The sequence below is a fragment of the Excalfactoria chinensis genome, chromosome 6, assembly GCF_039878825.1.
Source record: "Excalfactoria chinensis isolate bCotChi1 chromosome 6, bCotChi1.hap2, whole genome shotgun sequence".
In the NCBI taxonomy this organism is placed as follows: domain Eukaryota; kingdom Metazoa; phylum Chordata; class Aves; order Galliformes; family Phasianidae; genus Excalfactoria; species Excalfactoria chinensis.
Window position 1 is genome coordinate 20,909,987 of NC_092830.1, and position 22,846 is coordinate 20,932,832.

The following is a 22,846-nucleotide window of genomic DNA, read 5'->3' on the forward strand; positions in this document are numbered from 1 at the left end:
GAAACAAACTATCAACCAAACTAGAACATCTACCCCTTGTCTTCAGCTCAACACTGGAGATTTGGCTACAGTGTGTCTTGTACAGTTATGGACTTCATTGCTTCTGTAACAGAGGTCAGGGCAAACCCAATGTGACCATCCCTCCTGTCCCTCAACATCACAAACTTCAAAGGAGCCACAAAAATAAAAGAAGGCATTCTCAGCCTAACTAACGGGAAAGGGTTTGGGGGTGGAAGGTCCTGCAGACTTCAGTTTAGAGGACAATCAGCCTTTCATTATTAATGCCTACAAATACACGAATATAACTTTTATTTTATATAGCTATGCTCCACTTTACCTAGTAAAAATTTCATACAACAAAACAATCTGTATTCCAGCAAGTCCCTCCCTCTTCTGTGTGTGACAACATATATCATCACTATGTGACAATCAAGATTCTTTACATGGTGACTTGAAGCAATGTAAGCACAACAGTCAAGGTTTTTATATTAATCACAGAACAGAACCAGTTCTGCACTGAGAGAGGGTATTTTATATTATTTTAAGCACAACCCAACACTGGAAGTACCCAGGCTCTAATTTGCAAACATTTCCATGAACACTTCCTTTTAAAGTGCGTAACTTAAATAGCTACAGTTTAAAGCTTACAGGTACTCAGTAGCTGTGCTCCCCTTTTCCCAGGGGCTCTAACCTTGGTGTCTAAGAGCAGAATATCCTGTTTAGAGGGGGCTCTTCCACATTTCTGCCTGCGGATGTTTCAGTTACTCAAGTGGCTCTACTATACACAATGCTTGTAGGCAGCCAAAGGAAAAGTTACACTGCAGCATTTCAAGTGGAAAGAATCTATTTAACTGCTGTTATATTAACCAGCTCAGAGAAATTAAGATGCAAAAATTAGTGAATGTTTCACTTGGTTGCATACAAGCCTGCCTTGCAATCTTTACCCAAATAATGTGCTCTCTGCCATCTGCACTACAATAAACATAACTAAAGAGGACAGGGGAGGGTGGAGAGAAAAGGGGGAGGGGAGAAACACCCTACCATTGCATATTCTTTGAGGTCAACCAAATGGTTCCACTGTTGTGAATAAAATCTAAAGCCAAAAAATGTACACATAAGCTACTTGCTGAGGGAAATGTACACTGCTTTTTTCAAACTGATCAATCCAGAAACCACCTCCTCTCACATCTACTGCTTGAGAATAATGACTAGAAATACACAGGCAAACAATTACCAGAAAAAAAACTCTAAAACTGATGTGGGTTTTGTGCATCCAGTCAGTCCTTCTCTGAAGCCTTCAATTCAGAAAGAGCCAGTAATCTGTGATAAAAGGCTGTTCCTTGACTGCTTTCAAGAAGAAAAAAAATAAGAAAATCAATTAATCACTTGCCATTCAAAAAAAAAAAAAAAAAAAAAAAAAAAAAAAAAAAAAAAAAAAGCCAGATGCAGCCCCCACTCTTTCAAAGTGTCTTTTCTGGGGCTCCTGTCTCCAGTTCTGAAGAAAAGGATAATCTCATAAACAATTCAATGCCAATCTGTAATTCTGAACAGCATATGGTTGTGACATTTAAAGTACAGTACAGGAAGATGAAAGAAAAGCAAAATATATATGTGTATACACACACACACACTAGTCACTTCCCTGGACTATATAGTCAAATCTGACATCAACAGATGCAGGAGTAGTAAGATAAAACTTGCCCTGTGTGACTCCATGGGGCCTCAGAGGACTTGCAGATATGCTCATTTACATCAGCCCTGGAAAGGCAGCATTGAACTGTGGGGCCTACAACTTCCCCTCTCCTTACTACAATCCAAATGCTAGAAAATACAACTAAGGTATGTACCGGCCTCTGGTTTCTAGCAAGCATCTTTAACCACTGTTTAAGGGAGGTTAACATCCTCCCACAGAGGAGTACAAGTCTGGTGTGGGAAATACCTTACAACAGATCACATTTGGCAGCCAACTCTGAAAGGATTCCTGTTACTGGCTGAAAAGCTCTCCTGAAATAGCATGAAGGCACAGGATGCCATTCTTTTAAGTCATCTATTATTTTCGTAGTAACTAGAGAGGAAAGACTAATATACTGACTCTGAAAATCACTGAAGAAATAACCTGATTCCACACAGATTTGTAGTATAATGTGGTCAAGCTTTTAATGTCCACTTTTGCCAGCTCTTCAGAAATGAATCAATTAGTGCAATGATTCATACAAAGTGCCACTATCATAGAAAAGGTCAAACGTTGCAAAAAAAAAGATTTCTATGACTAATATAAGGTCAAGGAAAAGATGTCCAAACCTGAGCATCAGCATACATACAATCACTGAATCATTAAGGTTGGAAAAGACCTCCGAGATCATCTAGTCCAATCATCAACCCACCTCCACCATGCCCACTAACTGTGTTCCTCTGTGCCAAATCTCCACATTTCTTGAACACCTCCAGGGATGCTGACTTCACCATTCTTCTCCCCAGGCAGTTTGTTCTAATATTTGACCATGCTTGGAGAAGAAATTCTTCTAAAAATTCAACCTAAACATCCCCTGGCACAACTTGAGGCCATTCATTCTCATCCTATCTCTGCTACCCAGGGGAGGTCGACTCCCACCTCACCACAATTTCCTTTCAGGGAGTTGTAGATGACAATAAGGACTCTCCTGAGCATCTTCTGCAGACTGAACAATCCCAGTTCTCTCAGCTGCTCTTTATTACACCTGTGCTCCGGACTATACACAGCTTCTTTGTCTTTCTCTGGACACACACCAGGGCCTTGATGTCTTTCTTGTAGCGAGGGGCCCAGAAGCACAGTACTCATGCTGTGGTTTCATCAGAGCTGAGTACAGGGGTCTGATCACCTACACTCTTTCTGATATGAGCCAAGAGGCCACTGGCCTTCTTGGTCACCTGGACACCCTGCTAGCTTATGTTCAGCCAGCTGTCAGTCAGCATTCCCAGATCCTTTTCCTCTATGCAGCTGCCAGCCTGCAGCACCTCTATGCAGCTGCTCCAAGCCTGTAGCATTGCATGGGGTTGCTGTAAACAAAGTGTAGGACTCAGCACATGCTTCTACTGCATACAACCTCTCCTTCCAGAACCTATTCTCTTTGCCAGCCACAAAAATCAGGTGAGCTTTAATCATGCTTATAGGGATTACAGCCAACTAATCAGCATTCCCAAGAACTGTGAACTCAGGCATGTGGAGGTGTTTTTAGTTTGTGGGTTCTCACTTCCCCTTACGCTTGTCACTTGGGAGCTCCTCTCTTCTGAACAGGCTCTGTGGCACTTGGAACTCAGACCTCTGCACCTATCCAGCTCACCTCTGAGCTACACACTGAGAAGCACACCTGAGCTGAGGTGCTTCTGGACACCCTATCTCAAGGGTTTCTTCCTTGTACTGCCTGTTCTGTAAGCTGCCTCCCTACTAGATGTCACCCACCTGTTTGTGTCCTCAGGCAGGCCAGGAACCTGGTCCATCCTGGAGCAGCAGACAATCTTGTGGAAATACTAAGTGTGTGTTGTGGTGGGGGAGATGTATTTGATCATATGTTGCCCCAGTTCCTGGCAATAGTGAAGTTTATCCAAGAAGGCTGGGATGAAGGGTAAACACAGAACAATTAGAAACAATCCTGGTCAAATATGGCAAAAGTGACTGAAATTAGCTAATGTGCAAAGTAATGCAAGTTTTTCTTCAGGGTACTGAGGCACATTGGAAATCTGTATCTCCCAACTGCTTTTGGTATAGACTCAAGCAGGTCATACAGAAAAGAAAGTTCATGTTATAAATATAACCATGAGGTCTCCCAAAAACCCAAAATGTAAGATACAAACTTCTGAAAATGTTCTAATGTTAAAACTATATCAAAAAACTATTTGAACACTCAGATTTTGCATATAAGAATATCCAAGCAAACATGCATGGTTGCAGTTGCGTAACGTTCAATACATTTTGTCGCTCAATCTCATACTGTTGCCTCTAGGAGCACCACACACGTTGAATTCCTGATGAACACACTGGGAGCACACACAGTGTGCACATAGCAAAGAACAAGGCCAAATTCTGCAGATTTGAGGACAATCCTCTCCATGACCCACTAAGCCACCTGTTGTCAGGTTCACAAGGAATACGATACATCCTACAGTAAAGAATATGAAAAAAGAATACAAAAAGGTCACTCCCACTCATTGTCTTTAACGTGAAGTGCACTCATTTATAAAAATAAGGAACTGGGTTGTAAATAAGCTTAAATATCAACAAGTACATGATCCCATTCTTCCCTTTATCTTTGAAAAAGAGCAGAATTCAGTTCTCAGCTTCTTGAAAATGAAGTTCTGAATTCCAGTCACTAACCTCATCAAAAAGCATTTGGGATTGATCAGTCATTAGACTTGCGGCTGTCATGAAATCATAGAATTACCCAGGTTGGAAAAGACCTTGAAGATCATCAAGTCCAACTGCAGCCTAACCATAGTACCCTAAATAGTACCCTAAATCTCCATAAATGACTTTCTAAAACAGCAGCAAGGTAAATCAGCAAAGGGAAGTTCAGAGGCAGATGAGTAACCACCACTTCTGGGACCAAGAGAAGCTGAATGGGTCCCAAAGGTGGATTTTGTTTCTAGGTGTGAGGACTACCGACTCAGAAGGCTGTAGTCCAATGTTCTTATGTTTTTGCAGAGAGCAGAGAAGCAATCCCTAAAGAACACAAAGCCCTCCTCCCTTGTCAGCAAGATTTCTTCATAAATTGAGTAACGGCTATGAAAAATTACCTAAATTCAGAGATGCCTATCTAAGGCTACATACACCTTTTCAGAAAACGGGGGAAAGGAGTATAATGGAAAATCAGCAACTTGAATGTCAAACACAGCTCTGAAAAATCTGAAGTACAGATACTGTAAGGATGCTACACCACTACATTCCCCTCTCACAGAATTTTTAGTCTTTCTTCTTAACAGGGAAAAAAAATATCCCCAAACAATACAAAACTAAGGAAAGAAATGAAGACACTCGCAGTGCATCAATGCATGAGGCTTAACATGAAGGAGAAAAAAATATATCCCTGCACTTCTGGTCTCTCTTTCATTTACAGAAATTACCTTTAATTAACAAAGCTTTAAATATCAGTTTACAGGAATCCTGATAGCATCTCTTTGAAGAAATAGTAAGGCCACTGGATGATGGAAATGATTAGGGCCTTGACCCATGTCTTTGTGGAGCCACAGTGATTTCAGTCACACCACTCTGACACATACATTGATATGCAGACACAGCTCAGTGCGGGATCCTGACTGACACACTGTTCTTAGAAAGCAAACAAGCATGCATGGTTTTGCCAGGAAAGAAAAATGCCAGGATCACAAAACAGGAACACACCTACAAACCACAAAGGAAATGCACTCAGCTATCACACAATTAAGCAGTGCCAGCACCTCTTTCACAAAATTTTGTTTTTCTAAGAATTATGCTCAGCTTGTTCTCATGAGCTGCTAACAAAAACTAGACAGATTTCGTTAATACCAGAGAGGTGGTTTAAGGATTCAGGTTAATGCAACAGCTACGGATCATAATAATTAACCACAGGTTTCTGGTGCCGAGACTCCAAAGAAAGGAGTTCACATGCTTCACTGCTGTATCAACTGCTGTCAGCTTCTGAAATGTTTACTGCATTTTTAAAATTCAGGGTTTTCTCCTCTTCTCCTTCAAATCCCTTTCAAAAAGCACTTTCATAATTCATCTCCACTCAGAAGCCACCTGCTCCTCTCCTCACACACACATGCTGCACACACTCCAAGACAAACACAACAGAGAATCAAATGGTGTGATCTGACTTCCTTTGTTAGAACTGCTCAAACAGGAGCAGCTCCCCCCACTTCCCATTTCCTCTCTTCCTCCTCTGCCACCAGTGTTTCTGGGAAACAACGCACTCCTGCGTTCAGCTTCCGAGAGCAGGGCTGGAGAGGACAATCTTCTCAGCCTGCATTTGACACAACAAGAGCAGAGAACATTCACGGGGATTGGGGAAGGTCTGCAGGGCTTGCCTGCAATGACAGCTAAGACATCATGACAAACACAAGGCCTCTCCTAATAACCAAGGGGGGAGATCACAAGAAGGGAGGTGCTGAAGCACAGACAAGTGCAGCCCTGGAGGAAAGAGAGGGATCTGGTGTCAAGCAACTTCTCAAGCAGTTTTCCTGTAGTGGTCCTCATTAAACTGTTTACCTGCTGAAGCTTATCTACTCCTGTGTAAACACACACTAAGATGTCAGAAGTCAGTACAGAAATCAGCCAAGAAAACCTTGTTCTCAGCATGACAACGTCACTGCAGGACTACAATTCAGAAGGCTGTTAAGACTGCCTGTCATTCAGGGTGTTTTCAGTGTTCCTACCTGGTCCCAGACAATGGGAGAAGAAGCATTTTCCCTGTAGCTCCTCCAATGTGCTTCTGTTTGTTGCTTGTTCTGACAACAAAAATTTGACAAATTGCTACTTTTTAAAAAGCAGGAAGTGTGATATCAGCTTTTTCCGAGAAGCACTTTATGAGCCAGTGAAAAACACGGTAGGTAAAAGCCAAAGTTTGTATTGTCAGGAAAGGATTTTGCAATTCCCATTTTGTGGCCAAGCCTATAAGCAGTACAGCTTAATGAGACATCTGCTTCCCACAGAAGAGTTACAGGATACTTGGACAAAAATTCTTCCGTAGTTAACCAGTTTCTATACAAAGTGAATTTAATATAGGAAAGATGCCAGGCAGTGTTAATATAGTACATAGCTACACACAAACACATAAATCTCAGTATAAAAATAATAAGGGGTAAAACTCTCAGAGGAGTTCGCTTAACGGTTGGTTTGGTTCAATGGACAAGCAAAGCCACATATGCTGCCTTACAAATGCACAAGAATTTCAATAAAGTTCAGCCAGTCAGAGCCCACAGACACAGCTCAAAGTCCAAAAAGTGGACTGAAGAGGTCAGAGAGTGCTTCTGTACCTGAAGAACAGTATAATGGCTCTCAAGGCATTACACTGGATTCGACAATACAATGCATTCACTGTTATATTACATTACCAATCTGTGATTAAAAATTCTTGCAAATGCATCTATTGCTTTTTTCCTTCTGTCCTGCTTTTCTGGTAAGACGTGGCTTGTATGAGTTAATAGGCATTAATGTTATGGAATACAAGAGATCTCTAAGAAGGCAGAAGTTTAGCAAGATGCAGCACAATGTACTTCTTTCACCACAATTTCATCCAGACAAATCAGGTAGTCACAGCACCTCCAAGACAGCACATGAAGATGCACGAGATTGTTACAAAATCTCTGCCGAGCACATAGCAGCCAATTACTTAACAGCACTTACAGACAAGAAGGCAGTTGCTCCAGAACAGAGGGCAAAAGAGTTTCAGCCAGTGAAATAAAACTGATGTTTAAATTTGACTGGAACATGTATCTGCTTTTGCAATATATGATCTTTGCTACACACAATTTGAGAGGAACTCAGTATCACTTCCCACATCCAGGCCATTGAGTGCCCAAAGTGGTTTGCAGCAGCATCCCATGATCTCCCATTCACACTTGATCAGCCCATCCATGATCTGCCTATGAGATCATAGCACAGGTGGCCACAGCATAGAAGTTACTCATATGTTTTCAGAAGGGCAGTGTAAAAGCTTTAGTTAGAGAGCTTCACTCACCATACTAATTTTTACAAACAACCTGTAGGGCACAAACCTCTCATCAAGCAATATCCTGCCACAGAATGACATCAGAACAACACCTTAACCACATGCCAGCATCACTGCCTCATTTCCACTTCAAGTGCTGAGGGCTGTCTGTTGGATATGTCAGGAAACATCACTATCAGCAGGATAGCCACCAAAGGGGCAGAATCTGTTGCACTTCACAAACAATAGAGCGACTCTCCCTTAAGGCAGGTAAGTATGAGGCTATTCCTAGTAAAGGATAAGTAAGAAGCTAATGATGGTTATTAATAGCTCTTAAAGCTAACGGTTCATCTGAGTTAAATGCAAGAGTAGTAATTCCTTTATGACCTTCCCCATTTTTACTGTGAAAATGGACAAAGTTTCATCAAAGAGTGTTGGTAACCACAGTTTTCAACTACTTCAAATCTCAAAAATCACACTAACCTGAATGAGGATCTACCAGGCTCCACTATTAAACATCATTCTAATCATCACTTCTGAAGACCTAAAACAGAAATGGCAGGCAGGTGTTGTGTACCTTACCACCTTTTCAAATGCAGTAGGATTTCTGCCACAGACTTCCTCATGTACTGAACCTACATGAGACATGCCCAAGGACTACAGATTATCTGCTTTGATAAATTGTTGTGTAATAATGGTGGTAAGGATTTCTTGCTGTTTTTCACAGTTAGTCCCAAACCACTAGTCCAGAAAACTCGCTCTTGTAGCAAGGAAAACCATTACTAAAACCAGTCAAGCCTTAACTTGAAATATCAAAGCTACATCTTGATCAGAAGCAAGAAAGAGCGCAAATAGAAATCTGAACTATTCAGCTGGACAAAATTCTCTCTGCACTTCTTATAAACATAATGTGGAAAATTAAACACATCTGTATTCACAAAAGATAGGTGAACGCGAAATAAAACATCATCCTTCTGGAGAAGAAATCAGAAACTAACTTTCCTCAGACTGACAAAGTTCCCTCTCTAGGCACAAGGGTGCTTCACTTTTTGCTGCTGTGCTTCTTGAGCTCTTTCTCTGAATGGCTTATGCAGGTACAGACAAGCTAATGGTCTAGTTTGAAATATCAAGCTCCCAAAGGAAAAGTAAACCAAAACAAGAATAAAAGTAAGCCAAACTTTGATCTGTTAGCTGACATTCAACTTTCATATACTTTGGTTTTAGCCAAGTTTGGTAATAAACAAGGCAGATATGTACAGAGTCAACTCAGTCTACAAAGCACACACCTGGAGATGCCCTTGGTCTAAGAACCTGCTATTATACAGTAAACCTCCATATTATCTTTTGAAAGGTAATACTGACTGTGATTGCGATTTGGGGTTTGTTTGATTTTGTTCAGATTGGCAAGTGGCTTTGTACTATTCAAAACTTTCTAAGACCACAGTGTACACAATGGCTTGAGGCACTTACTGCTATTAGAAGTAAGGATCACTTCATTATAGAGAAAAGGAAAGGAAAGAAAATTGAGGTACTTAAATCAAACTGTAAAATGCTCCACTCGCTCCTAAAAATCCATTACATATTTTTGTAGAAATCCATGCAAGAATGGTGTCCAGGCCAGTCACAACACAGAGAAGTAACTGCAAACCATGTTGCATAATGGAAAGTTACACTACTGAAAGAGAGGAGCACTGGCGTTTCACTGAATTTGTACAGAATGTACAAAACTGCAGTGCAAATGCTTTCTTATTTTTACCTGGTATCTGGAACTGCAGATGTTATCCAAGGTGGGAAAACCACCTGCAACCACTAAGCAAATTTGCTCAATGGAGAATTGTACTTTTTATCTTGCAGTGATATCTACCTCATACACATCACGGGTGGTCTGAAATGATTGAAAATACACTGGTGATGTTCTATAATTTCTTCCTCTTGCACCCTGTATCTGAAGGTGCTGTGTCAGAAACAAAAGAGAAGGTTTAGAAAGAGACTTGGGACTCTCGCTTCTGAGCTCAGTGCATGGTCAAACAGTTACCACAGGTCATTCTAATCTGATTGGCCTCCTAATTCACATGACCTAACTGGAAAGTAGCCAATTCAGAGAACCATCATGTATTTACAGGGGAACTGTTTCATGCTCTCTCAGAGCACAGTGTTTCTTTATGGCAGGAGTCCAAAAGAAGCAACAAAAAAGTCCTCTTATCCAGAGAGCTGCCCAGAGCATTCATGGACTGCTGTTACTTACTGTAGGTTAGGAAGTGAGAGATTCTGGCGGACTCCTGAGACAAGATGCCTCAATGACTTAAAGCATCTCAACTGTGAAGACAACTTCTTGCCTAATTCTGGCAACCAAAACTAGTGCCAAGTCAATCTACCTGGATTCAGGAATCCAGGAAATTAATTACTGGTTTAAGAATGTGAAGGACTACAATCCATTTTAAGAATTTTAATGAGATAAAGACTCCAAAAACACAACCATGAGACAACAGATTTTTTGCTGACAAACCACAAAATTATGTAGGAGCTGTCTGGTCAGCTCATGGGTGAAAGGGCTACTCAAAGCAGAATTTCCTAACACATCAGAAACAACATTTTTTCTTAAAATTCTACCTAAAGTTAGTCTCAGTGAATCCCTTCCCATAACATGACAGTGCCTTTGCGGTCCCTTATGCTTCAGCTGTGCCCAATCTGCAAGAGCTCTGCTCTGTGTCTCCTGAGAATCTGACCACTGCTGAATACATGCTCCTAGTTTACAGAACAAGCCTGCCCTTGCAGTTGCTCCACAACATGAATGTTCTTTTGAACTGCTCTTGTACTAGGGTAAAGCTGTAAGAACATTAAACGGTTTCTGTGGAACTGGCAGATAATGCAAAATTCAATGCAGCTTTAGCATAAACTAAAACATGATGCACACAAAGACATTTGGCTTGAACAGAGACACAGCCCAGAGTCTAAATGAGGTTGATACCCAAAGATCATACACATTATGTCCTTAATAATTATTTTTTAAGCAGCCTAGTAATTAAATTCTCTTAACCTTGCAACCATTAGATACTTCAGATTTTTGCATTTCATGTTTCATAAGTACAGAAGACCACCAAAATTTTCACTCACAAGTTTGCTCCCAAGTAAAGAATACAAATCTTATCTTCAGGAAAATACACCTGCAACAGCTTTAATGACAATGCATTTTGCAGCCATCTACTTTGAAATGGCAAATATTAGAATGCTAATTAGAAATAATTAGTTTAACATGCATTTTCTCTTAAAGAAGCAATCTTGCAAGGAGTTGTGTTTTTGGATCAGAATCAAATCTGATGTTTCTCCCTACCTTTTTATGTTCAGATAACTTCCTGTGAAAATAGAATTTTTCTGTCATTACCTGTTCTTCTTTGTCTTTGGTCTTGCTCCTGGGGACTCTGGAAGAGGTAACATCCTGAGCTGGAATGACAGAGATTTGATGCAGTGGCATGTTCATCACACCGCCTTGTTTGGTCCTATCACTTACAGGAAGGAGGCTTGAAGGCAGTGCTCATTCAGTGCCATTGTCAGGTCTTGCACCTAAAACAAAATAATAAAAATTAAAAGTAAAACAAACAAACAAACAAACATAAAAAAAAAAACCACGAAGTATTTTGAAATGCAATTATTTGCAAAACGAAGCTATCAGTTAGACCAGGGTGCACCTCTTGCCTTCTCTGTGCCTTCTGAACAAGAAAGAGTTCTGGTTGGGTGAAAAAAGACACAGGACTTTTCAAGAGCTACAGCCAGAAAGGCCAGAGCACAGTTTATGCAAATAAATAAGTAAGTTATCAACAGTTCGGGAAGTGGTCCAAGAGCAGGACACAGGGCAGGGCTCGTGCTTGAGACTGTGTGGGTAGAGAGGAGTAGGCGGATGAGCAGCTCTTCATGCTGAGCAGCAGGAGTGTGCTGCATGAAGTGCAGAGAGCAAGGCTGGTGCAGGGAGTTTCTTACACTGCCTCAGGTACAGTCCCCAGTCCGGCTGAGTGCTGTGTGTTTTTAACCACTGCATTTGGCTCCAATAATTAATCCAAACATGTACCAACAATAGCAAGATACATCATGTGAGCTTTTCCTTTCTTAAGGCAACTGGAGAGTATTATAATCAAAATCCCTTGCTGGGAATCAGGAATTCACCAGGCTGCACACAATTTATTCTTCTGCATTACACATAGAAAAGACAGTAATAGACATAAATTTGCCAAATTTGGCAACTAATCTGAAAGAGGGGCATAATTAGCCATACCTGCTATTAGATTAAAAGCTTTTTGAAACATGTACGTTCATGGAGCATTTAGTTGGAACATAACCCTGTTGCAAATTAGACACAATCAATTGTGTTTAAGGAAATGATTAGAGAGGAATTACCACAGCGGAGACAAAGTGGGGCAATTGGATGAAGCATTGTTCTTACGTTTTCATAACATTCTACTTTTTGATTCGTTTTTTAATCTGCCAGAAAACAAGGAACAGATAGATGTTCTATATATTACAATGCTTAACAGTTTGGAAGTGTTATAACCCAGCACTGCACACCCTTAGCACATACGGTGTATGTTGCTTCTTGAATATTTAATTAATTGGAAGTTATAAAGATAGGTCGAGTTTCCCAGGTTGATTATGCAAAAGATGCTGGTGTGGTCCTATTTCTACCAGGCTCCACAGGAGTGTTGTGGGATCTTTGACTGCTTTTGATTAAACAGGGGGAAAAAAAAGCCCAAACCACAACACACCCATCCTGAGTCATTTTATGCAAGGAATGATGGCTCAGAATCTTCTATCTACTGAGTGGGAAAAGAGTTGTCAGAGGTCATACAGCACATCATGGGCAAAAACAAAACCACACGCAAAGCCTTCTGCTTCCCAAGGACGCTGGATGTCCATTAGAGTGATCAACCAAATTCAAGAGTGTTGCTGACACCTAGTCAGGATTTATATTGCTTTCATCAGTGCCAAGGCAACATACCGTAAGGCAACACCTCCATAACTTCTAAACATAGTGATATCAAATAAAAAAAAAAAAATCTGTAAGTGTGAACAAGCAACAGCAAGGACACTTCCTTATTGAAGGACAGAGGCAAACATGGGACTTACCAGCACTACCGAAATGCAACTCTAGCACAAAGAGAAAGAACCCTGAACTTCTCCAAGTCCTCCACACCCATTTAGCCTCATCATCTAAAGGAGCCAAGCTGGAAGTGCCGTAAGAGAGATAAGCATAGGCTGAGACAGGAATAGCAAACTGCAATAAACAAAGCAGGAATTAAAGGTTTTTTCCCCGAGAAAACATAAATGAAATCCAGGGATCGTCAAGCTCCAATGAAACTCTGTCAGGTAATATGTCTTGTGCTACCGTCAGCAATGACTGAGCCAAGGGGTGTGGAAACAGAGCCCAGTCTGCAGCCCTCAAAAAGGATTGTGGGCTTGCAGACAAGGGCATTTTACTGCTGTAAGGAGAGCAAGGAAAATTATTAGAAAACACAGCTAAATCCCTCTGATTCCAACAAACAAATCAGACCAGTTTTTCTGCAGGTATTTTACGGATAGCATGTTAGAATCCTCTGAAAGATATAATCCAATTAGATATTCAAAGATGATGTAAAACAGCCTTCTTCTGATAGAGCAGCTGGGTAGACACTCAATAAAGCCTGCCTTTGTTCAATAGCAGCTTAGGAAAAGCTCTAACCTTACCCCAGATGCTACACCGTATGCCTCCAGCATGGAAGGAACCTAACAACCACACACTCAAGGCCTGCCAGTCCCAACCTGAAGCACCTTAGCTCCACAGCACTAATTAAATGATAAAGTTACACAAGTCAACCATCTGCAGTGCCACGCGCCTACTGACAAGGATGCCAGAAAAACAATGCCTCTCCGTAAAAAGCTAATTGCAACAAGCTCTGTGGGATTTTTTCCACAGATGAATTAACACTGTGGGCTCCACAGTGAGGAGTTCAGCACGTGAGAATCATAGAATGGCTTGGGTTGGAAGGGACCTCAGTGATCCATCAAGCTCCAATTCCCCTGCCACAGGTAAGATTGCTAACCTCTGTATCTAATACCAGGATGCTCAGGGCCCCATCCAACCTCACCTTGAACACCTCCAGGGACAGGAAGAATAAAGACATAAGAAAGCTGTAAACACATCAAACCAGAGGCCTGACAGAAGGGCCTCCCAGCAGGCAATGCTAAGGCAAGGGGACAACTCCTAGGTGCTCCCTTCTACTCAGGATTTGTAACCACCAGTACATAGTTAGATGTGTAAGTCTTCCCTTGAACAAAGTGAGCAATCCTATCACCAAAGCACCTCTTCCCATGGAAACAACAGCTGAACACACCCTGAAGGTAGCAGATAGCTCGATTTCCTCCTACTTGTGGAAGATTCAGGCTGTGAACCCCACACACATGAGAAGCCCCAAGACCACTGGTGTGGATGCTGTCCCACTTGTAGAGGAAAGACACTCCAGCTCCATTTTGCCTGAAAAGATGATGTAATCATGGGATGGCAGGGAAGTCAAACAGAGTGCACGTATGTGAACCAAGTGCCACAAGGAAGGCAGTCATTTGCCTGAGAAGGATGAGGAATCCTCTTCCCCTGCCCTCCTGGCTGCTCACATACTGTTCATTAGAGAAAAATACTTAAAAAAACAAAAAAACAAAAAAAAAAAAAACAAAAAACTATAGGGAGTTTGGGTATTCATCAAATGACAATGAGCTGAACCTGTTTTCATAGATGGACCCTTCAGAGGCTTCTAACACACCTGAAACCACATCAGCTGGTTTCAGATAACATCAGACCTCAGTTATGTCAGAACCCCACAGCCACAGAAACATCAGCAAGATTCAGAGGGAATCAGACAAACTGTCCTTTACAGTACTCAAGGAGGAAATGGGGAGGAAAGGCAAACGTGTGACTGGGGTCTAGTGTTGGGGCATCCTCCTGAACACTGCATCCCCTGACAGCAACAGAAAATCAGATTCCTTTGGGTCATCAGCATTGAGTACACGAGGGGGAACAACTGACATCAGCAGACAAACTCACCACAGCAAAAGCAGCTGGGGGACTATTTGCAATCCCATTTCCATCACTCACCCCACCAGGCCTCACAGAGGAAACCAGGACATGTGTCAGCCTCGAGGGGAACCTAATACTCTGTGACCTGCTGGCCTGCTTCATGAGATGTGCCACTGGAAGGACCAAGGCACAGGAAGGCATGCTGCTGTCTCAACCTGCCACTTACTGCAGCTTTTCTGTCCATCACATGTTCCAAAATAAAGGCTAAACAAAAATTTAGATCTAGAGATCTAGATCAAAGAGAGATCTAGGTCTAGATCAAAGTTCTAGACAGGGCAAGCGAACACAAATAATAGTTTCCTGTCTGTAGTTTGATATCCAAAAGAATCTAAAAATATGGATTATGAACTGCAGATCTTATTATCTTATTTAAACTTCAAAGTTTACCATATTCTCATTTTACATAGCACATGGTAGAGAAGTGCAGCAGAAGCTCTTGAGCTGTTGTGGCACTGGCTGCAGACACAGATAGGCTGCACCAAAAGGAAAGCATCCTGTGGATGTATGAGTGTGCATGCACACACTTGACATTGCTCAGAGGAGAAAAAGAAGACAAATATCTCAGCTGTTTCCCTATTTAAAGAATAGAGTCCCTGGATTATAAAAGAATCTGCCACCGTGTGCGTGAAAGATAAACCTTGTAACCTGTGGCATAAGCAAGAGAATAGCTGCTAACACGAGAACTGGAAAGAATTTCACCTGAGAGTTATTCCTGTCTGCCTTGAGGTTTCTTACACTTCTCTTCAATTCCTTTAGTTCCCATTGATGACAGTGAGACGTAACACATAGGTCAGTCTTCTGGGGGATGTGCAAGTTAAAAATAAAGACACAAATCACTGCAGTCCAGATAATCCATTCACTGCAGTGCTATGCAATGCCATGAATACCCTGCAGTGGAGCTAATGGAGTTCGTGGAGCTCAGGGCATGCACCAGCTGCAGGGTGGGAAGTACTGCCCTGAAGGCTGGTAGAACACGGCTGTGAGTGCCTGGAACTCCCCCCTACACAGCATGAAACCCAACCCAAACAGGAATAGAAACCCTCTGAAAAACATGCTGCTCAAAGATGGTGTACTGCTTATTTTCCCTAAGTGAGACTCAAAATAATCTATTAATGCAGCTTTGGAATTTGCTTTTCTGCTGGAGGCCATAATATGAAGTCTCAAAGTCCCATGAGCGTAAAAATCTCTTTCATGTGTGTGCATGTGTGTGTTCAAATTTAGAAGCACTCATGCAGTACTCAAAAAACACATGTGCACCCTACTTGCTTACCTGTCCTGACATTCAAACTGGCTGTGGCCTATACATATGCTATCCTATGCTACTTTCTGTACACTACATATTCCATATTTGCAAATATCTCCAATCCTATTAGCTTGTGTAGGCTTCAGTTTGAAGCTTTTATTTATTTTATTTTGAGCTTGTCAGGACTCCTCCCCTACTAATGTAGCTTACATAATTCTTTCCTAGAGATGACAGATGTGCATTTTCAAAAAGCGGATCCTGCATCTGTGCTTCATTTTGTTTTACTGAAGCTTAATCAGTACTTTGTTAACAGCACCATTTAAGAGATGTCATCAAGGCTTATGCACTTCACATGCATTTGTTAACTTGTCAAATCTAATCAAGAAAGCTAAAGTTGAGAATGGAGAGAAACTGACACTACTTTCCCTACAGAACCTTTAGCATTTCAGGGTTAGTTCAATGTCAAAAGTGAAAAGAACCCTTAGACTCAGACCTTGCTCTACACAGATCTAATTCTGAATTACTGCTATTTACAGCTATGCCTATGTACATATATCTTGCAACGTTTACTAACTCTGCAGCAACTTCTCACTTTATTATCTCAGTTCCTCCTTTCTTCCACCTGCAAGTGTACTAAAAATAATGAGCTTCAAAACAAAAATATTTTTCTTCTAATTTCTTTTTAAATATCATGTTGTTGCTTAGCTGAAAAGGAAGATTTAGAAAGGGGACAAGAGATCCTTTTGCATATCCCAGATGTTCCTTTAGAAAGCTTCTAAAGACACAGGAACATACAGCTGCAAATTACACACAGCAAAAAGAAAGCGGGGTATCTGCCAGCTCTGACTGCCTCCTCTCTAAATACAAATACGATTGTTTCTACAAACATTTCTGCCTAATGGAAGTAGACAAGAAAGCTGTTAAATTGCAGGATCAGTAAATAATGGTCCCAGAGCTCTTATCAATCCCTTCTCTTGTTTTCAGTGGAAGATGAGCATGATTTGCACCTCAGAAACAGAGGTTATTGCAGGGACAGTCTCTGACTACAACGAAAAAAAATGCAGAGGTAAAGCTGAAGTTTCATTCTCCTTTCACTGAGAACCCTTGAGGGTGAGGGGACTGAGAGGGCAACAGCCAGGGCTGCTGAACTCAGCTGCAGTTCACAGCCATTCATACCGGGAGTGTTGATTCTTGTAGTGCCCAGGCTATCACCATTTCACCTCACCCCTTCATGTTAAGCACATCTTCCTGCCCTGGGGTGCTTCCCAACAGAACAGGTCTGGAACGTGGATCATGCAGCAATCTGCAAGTCTCCATGGCTCTGCTCCAGGCAGGATGCAGTATCACAGCACACACAGGGCTTGCCTTGTTATCACTGCTGGCCACGATCCCCTTAACTCCCACACAGTAACCAGAAGTTGGCTTTCTGAAAAATTCATGTCCTCTAGAGCAGACATTCCTCCCCCTGAATCAGCACTGAATCCACACTTTAGAACCAAATTCAGATCACATGGCTCAAACTAATATTTTCTTTATTATAGGAATGACTACTTCTTTGTAATATTCAGTCTGATAACAACACGCAACAGCACCACACCTATTCCTGCAGGTTTTGAAAAACACAAACACACATACAGACCAGTGAGAGAAATCTGTGCCAAAATACCTTTGCAAATCTACCTGACATAAGGCAGGACCTATAACTTGTGATCATCTCCATTCTCTACTGTGATCATTTTAAGGTTCAATAATCTCAGTTCTGATATTAAGGGAAAAATTGCCCTGTATCTTTATCTTCAAAATTAATAAAGACCATTAAAAACAAATGCATAAATTTACTTGCGGACAAAGAAAGCCTGTGCTTCTCAAGCAGTGTAAATATTTACAACACAAGATAGCAAAGAAACAAAACAATTTCATTATTGTTCAATGAGGACATTGCTCACATTCTGTATTATACATGGATAACAATGATGTATTTCTAGGAAAATCCTGTGCTACATCACTTATTTTCCAGTACATCAGAGGATAACATTTGTGAAAGTTATTTATGAACAACAGGCGCCTAAGCAACGTTTTTCACTATTGTTTAATTGCTGCTAGGCAAACCATTCCTCCTAAGCCAGAGTGAAAAGAACATAGTATTTACTAAACGATTCTGTGTTTTGAATTAGTATGAAATCATTGCCTCTTTGTCCCTGCGTGAATATTAAATTTCCAAATTGGTGCACATCAGAATGTATTTCTTTTGAATGATTCATGGGTTAAATCTCAGATAACTTAAGCCTGTTAATAAAGAGTTACAGCATATCTTTACTCTGGAAATCTTAAAAATAAATCTAGATTTCTGCATCACTATGACATACTGCTAAGCTCCTTCTAAGGAAATAACTAAAAACTACATTCCTTAGAACTTGCACAAAGCAGAAATTAGAGAGCTCCAAACCAGATTCTTCAAAAGCTCAAGTGCAAAGCAAGAAGGTCAATGTAACAAGCATTCTCTACTTGATTCTTCTGCAAACATGTATGACACTAAGTTCTGTTTTCAACCACTTTTTCCCACGTTTAGAAATAACCTGACCTGCTGATGCAAAAAATAGCTACCTGAAGTCCCTGAAGTTAAGAGAGTTAAACTGTAAATAAATCTTAAATCCAGTGGAATACTACATACAGGTCATTGAACTTCAATAGCTTTCAGTGAGAGCTTTTTATTGGAAATGTAGACACCTTATGCCTGAACATTTCATGGCTTTTTTGGTCTTTTTCCATACTAATGCCTTCTCCATACATTAGCTGACACCAAGAGCTGACACCAAGAGCTTCCCTTTTCAGGGGGAGGACCAGCATTGCCACCTGCACAAGAGGTCATGCTTTAGAAAGGATAAAAAGCTGTGGGATCCACTGCCCCACGTGCACAAGTGCTCATCTTTTCTCCCCCTAAATATCAGCACTAAAGAGGTGTCCTCACCAGCTGGGGTTCAGAAAGTCAAAGTGTTTAAGTTCTTCACTTGACCTCTCTGTGCAATGGAAGGATAGCAGTACTTCCCCTTGCCCACTTCCCATCTGCTTCACATACACAGATAACTTCTGTGGCACTGGCATTGCTCTTTACTGTAGCAATACACTGTATCTGGTACCACCATGATCCCAGGCACTGCAGTCAGACCAGTGATAACAGCAGGACAGGTGTTAATCACTCCTCAGGTTCACGCCTGCATGGTCACAGTCACCAGATCCTTGATTTGACAGACCAGCTAGAGAAACAAATACAGTACTTCTCATTAATTTCAATGTGATAGTGGTACTATGAAGGGTATATTTAGGTTAGATACAGGGTCATTTACAGTGAGGACAGCGAGACACTGGAACAGGTTGCCCACAGATGTGGTTAGGTGCCCCGTCCCTGTGGACTTTCAAGATGAAGCTGAATCAGGCTCTGGGTAACTGGATCAGGCTGTGCATATCCCCGTTTGTTGTAGAGGAGCTGAACTAGATGATCTTGAATGGTACCTTCCAACTCTAAGGATTCTCTGATTCTATAAGAACCCCTGTGTAATAGCATTATCACTAAATAGCAAAGCTGTGTGAAGCACACAGAGGGTCTGGGTCTGAACAGAATTAATCTCCCTCCAGCACCAGAACAAGATGGTCTCTCCCAGACACAACCCTGTCACAGGGCATGCAGTAACATTAAAAAGGCTGCACATTCTCTTCTTATCTCAAGTGTCCCTGGTGCAGTTTAAAGCCGAGGCAGCCAATTTCAGTGCGCTGACAAACAGCCAGGCTTCCCATGCCCCAGCTCCCCATGCAACACAGGGCTGACACCAACACACACTGGCAGCACCGAAGTGTCAGCAAAAACAGTTTCCTTTCATTAGCCAGTTATTTCATGCAAGCGTGCTGCAAGGCGTGTGTTGAGTCTGCATATCCTCCCCCATAGCCCCACTCTGCCACTAGAAAAGAAGGAGCTGGCATCACTGAGCCCACATACAAGGCACTCCTTACCATGATCTATAAAAGCCCATTCATCCCCACTGTACCTAAAATAGCCTCTTGATGCGATCATGAGCTGAATACACGACTGTGGATTCCTTTCTTACACTTACAAGAAACCAAGTGTCCACTGGTTACTTCCTCACCCTCTGCCCTTGTTCTTTGTTCTGCAATCAAGTGTTGACCCTTTCTGTCCCATTCCATATTAGATCCTTTACTTCTTCAAATAAACATCTTACAAGAATTCTGGAGAAACACTATGAAACTCCACCTATGCACTAACATGTTCTGTATGCAGTCCTATGAAAAATGTATTGCAGCTGTCTATCACCAGCATTAAAGTAGGATTTCTAAAGCCTGTGAATTACAGGCAGCTGCAGAAGGCTGCAAAGCCTAAGCCAAGTGTCCAGGTAAACAGAAATGATGCCTGTTTGTAAGAATTACACAGATTTGCCTCCTGCAGCTTGGGTGACTCACAACACACCACTGCCATTTAAATGACTTTTTGTTTTTCCTCCAGAAGATGCTCAAAGCAATTTTCAGGTGACCAGTAAAGGTGTTGAGAAGCTTAGGCCATTAGAGAGCAATGGATTGTCACACAAAACAAGGTTACTACCAGCTTTCTTCTGAGCTAGGCCAGTGAGAGGGTTCCTGGGTATACGCATATGGTAAGCAAAGTCGATATGGGAAGTTGTTCATACAGGGAAATGTTTAAAATAAATTCAGGATCATGACCACATCACCAATATCAATCGACATGTCACATCTTCCAACTTTATCACATTTATAAGTGGCTTTTCTGTCTTCTTCCCTAATGGATGTGCTTTCCGTTAAATTAGTTTAGACAGGAGCCAGTGTGATGAGCCAAGTGTACTGAATAAAGCCCATGTAATTCTGGTGCACATGAGCACTATTTTAAAATCTGAAACATTAATGAGGACAAAATCTAGATGGAACTACTGTTTCTATCAGGTATTGGTTGAAATGGAAGGCAAGAAGGAAAAGGTCATTTTTTTTTAGCTGAAATGTTATTAATACTGGAAGAAAGTATACTGTTGGAAAGAGGAGAGTATTGAACCTGATGAGGTCAAACAAAGAGTAGGTAAAATATTACTACAAAATCATAATACAAATGTCTGCTGAACTAGCATGATAGAGAAATAAGGGCATCTTTCTTTATCCAAAAAGCATGCTGACAAAACAGCACCCTACAGCATCTGGCTGGGGAAAAGCTTCAGCAAGAGCTCAGGGCAAAGCCAGTGCCATCACTCTGAGCTAGTCTCCCCCCAGAATGCCTCCTCCAAACACCAACTCCCCTAACTGGCAAATCAGAGATTTCACTTCAAATCTCTGACCTTGCCCTATCTGCAGATTATAAATTAGAATACTTCTCCAATTAGAGATCAAGGGTGGAATTAGAAGGTGGGTTATTTTTAGCAGCCATCTGATTGAGCCAGTGCCACCGAGTTATAAGTGAGTCACTGCCTTTCTTAGAACTATGTTTTAGGCACCAACTTCCAATGCAACATTTAGTATCTCTTCAAAAGCCATCATCTATCAGTCATCTTTGCTGGGAACAGAGAAGAGGGAAAGCAGCTATCACTCAGCCCAGAAGAGACTTCTTAAGAGCTGCAGGATTCTTGTGTAAAGCCGAGAAGGAATTGCAAGGGGAGATAAAGATGTCTAGGAAAGGCACAGCTATCTTCGCACAGCAGCAAAGGCAGCTACACACTGAGCAACCTGTCCCTCTGACAGCTGCCATGCCGCAGTGGCATATTCTATATAGAGCATCTCAGGAGGCCCAGCAGCAGCACACTGCACTGTGTCATTGCTCACCAGGCTAAAGCATGACTTGGCCTCCCAGAGATTTTCTTCCCTTTTTTTGGCACGTCCTAGTGAAGGAAGAAGAAAGCATACAAAGGGCTCATCTCAGAAGCTCACCAGCTCTTCCCTGGCTCCCAGGAGCTGCTGAGGGCAAACCACACATGGGAGAAGCTGGTCTGTACCTCTGCATGTCCACGGTGTGGCCATAGTGGGATATGATACACTGTCACGCTGCTTTCCATTCCCCTCCTCCACTGACACAAACCACTCTCAGACTTGAAACTCAATGGCTTCCTCATCTTATTAAATTCCCTATTGTAACTCAGATGTCTCTTATGTACATTAGTTAGATTACATCAATCACAAGGAGCACCCATGAGGCTCACAGGATATGGCTCAAAGGAAGACAGAGTTGGATGATCAGCTTGGGGTTTCCTTCCCTTCTTTACAAAAGAAATAATGTCAGTTACAACCAAGTGAATGGGGATAAATATACTGCTTGCAGGGACTTGTGGAAAGCACAGTAATACCAAAGTACCAAGGTACAACTGGCAAACACACCTTCCCTGAACAAAGCTACTGCCCTAGAGCAGAGCCATACCTGCAGCCTCCCACAAGCAGCAGGCACAGCCCGTTAAGAGAGGCTCTGTCAGGCCCACACGGGACTCGAGCTTACATATGGCAGCTATGGAGGACCTGAAAAGTCAGCTGGCAGGAGCCAACCAGCAGGATGCCTCCTGGCATCACAGGCTCACCAAGTCCAAGTGAAGCACCCATGACATTGCAGTGTGAAAATGCAGACATGAAAACTTCCCAGTGGGCATTCAGAGATGGCATGTGTCCCAGGTGACAAGTTGAACTCAAATACACAGAGAAAGCAGGCAACCATACATAATAAATGTCTAACACACACAACAGGAGACCACAGACAAGAGACACATGCATGATGGATGCTCCTGTCTAAAGAACTGGTCCTGACACTGTTCCTTGTGCTCAGACTCTCAAACAGCTGTACTGCACAATGCTGTG

The 22,846-nt window shown here is 41.8% G+C and overlaps 1 protein-coding gene across 3 annotated transcripts in view; it reads right to left on the reverse strand.

Moving 5' to 3' along the window:
* MARCHF8 (membrane associated ring-CH-type finger 8) overlaps positions 1–22,846 on the reverse strand; it is an 84,682-nt gene that overhangs the window by 53,360 nt on the left and 8,476 nt on the right. For all 3 annotated transcript variants that reach the window (XM_072340696.1, XM_072340695.1, XM_072340694.1), the window contains exon 2: positions 11,044–11,222. In XM_072340696.1, the coding sequence (XP_072196797.1) occupies positions 11,044–11,139 (96 nt within the window). In that variant the 5' untranslated portion in view covers positions 11,140–11,222. The remainder of the gene's footprint in view (positions 1–11,043; positions 11,223–22,846) is intronic.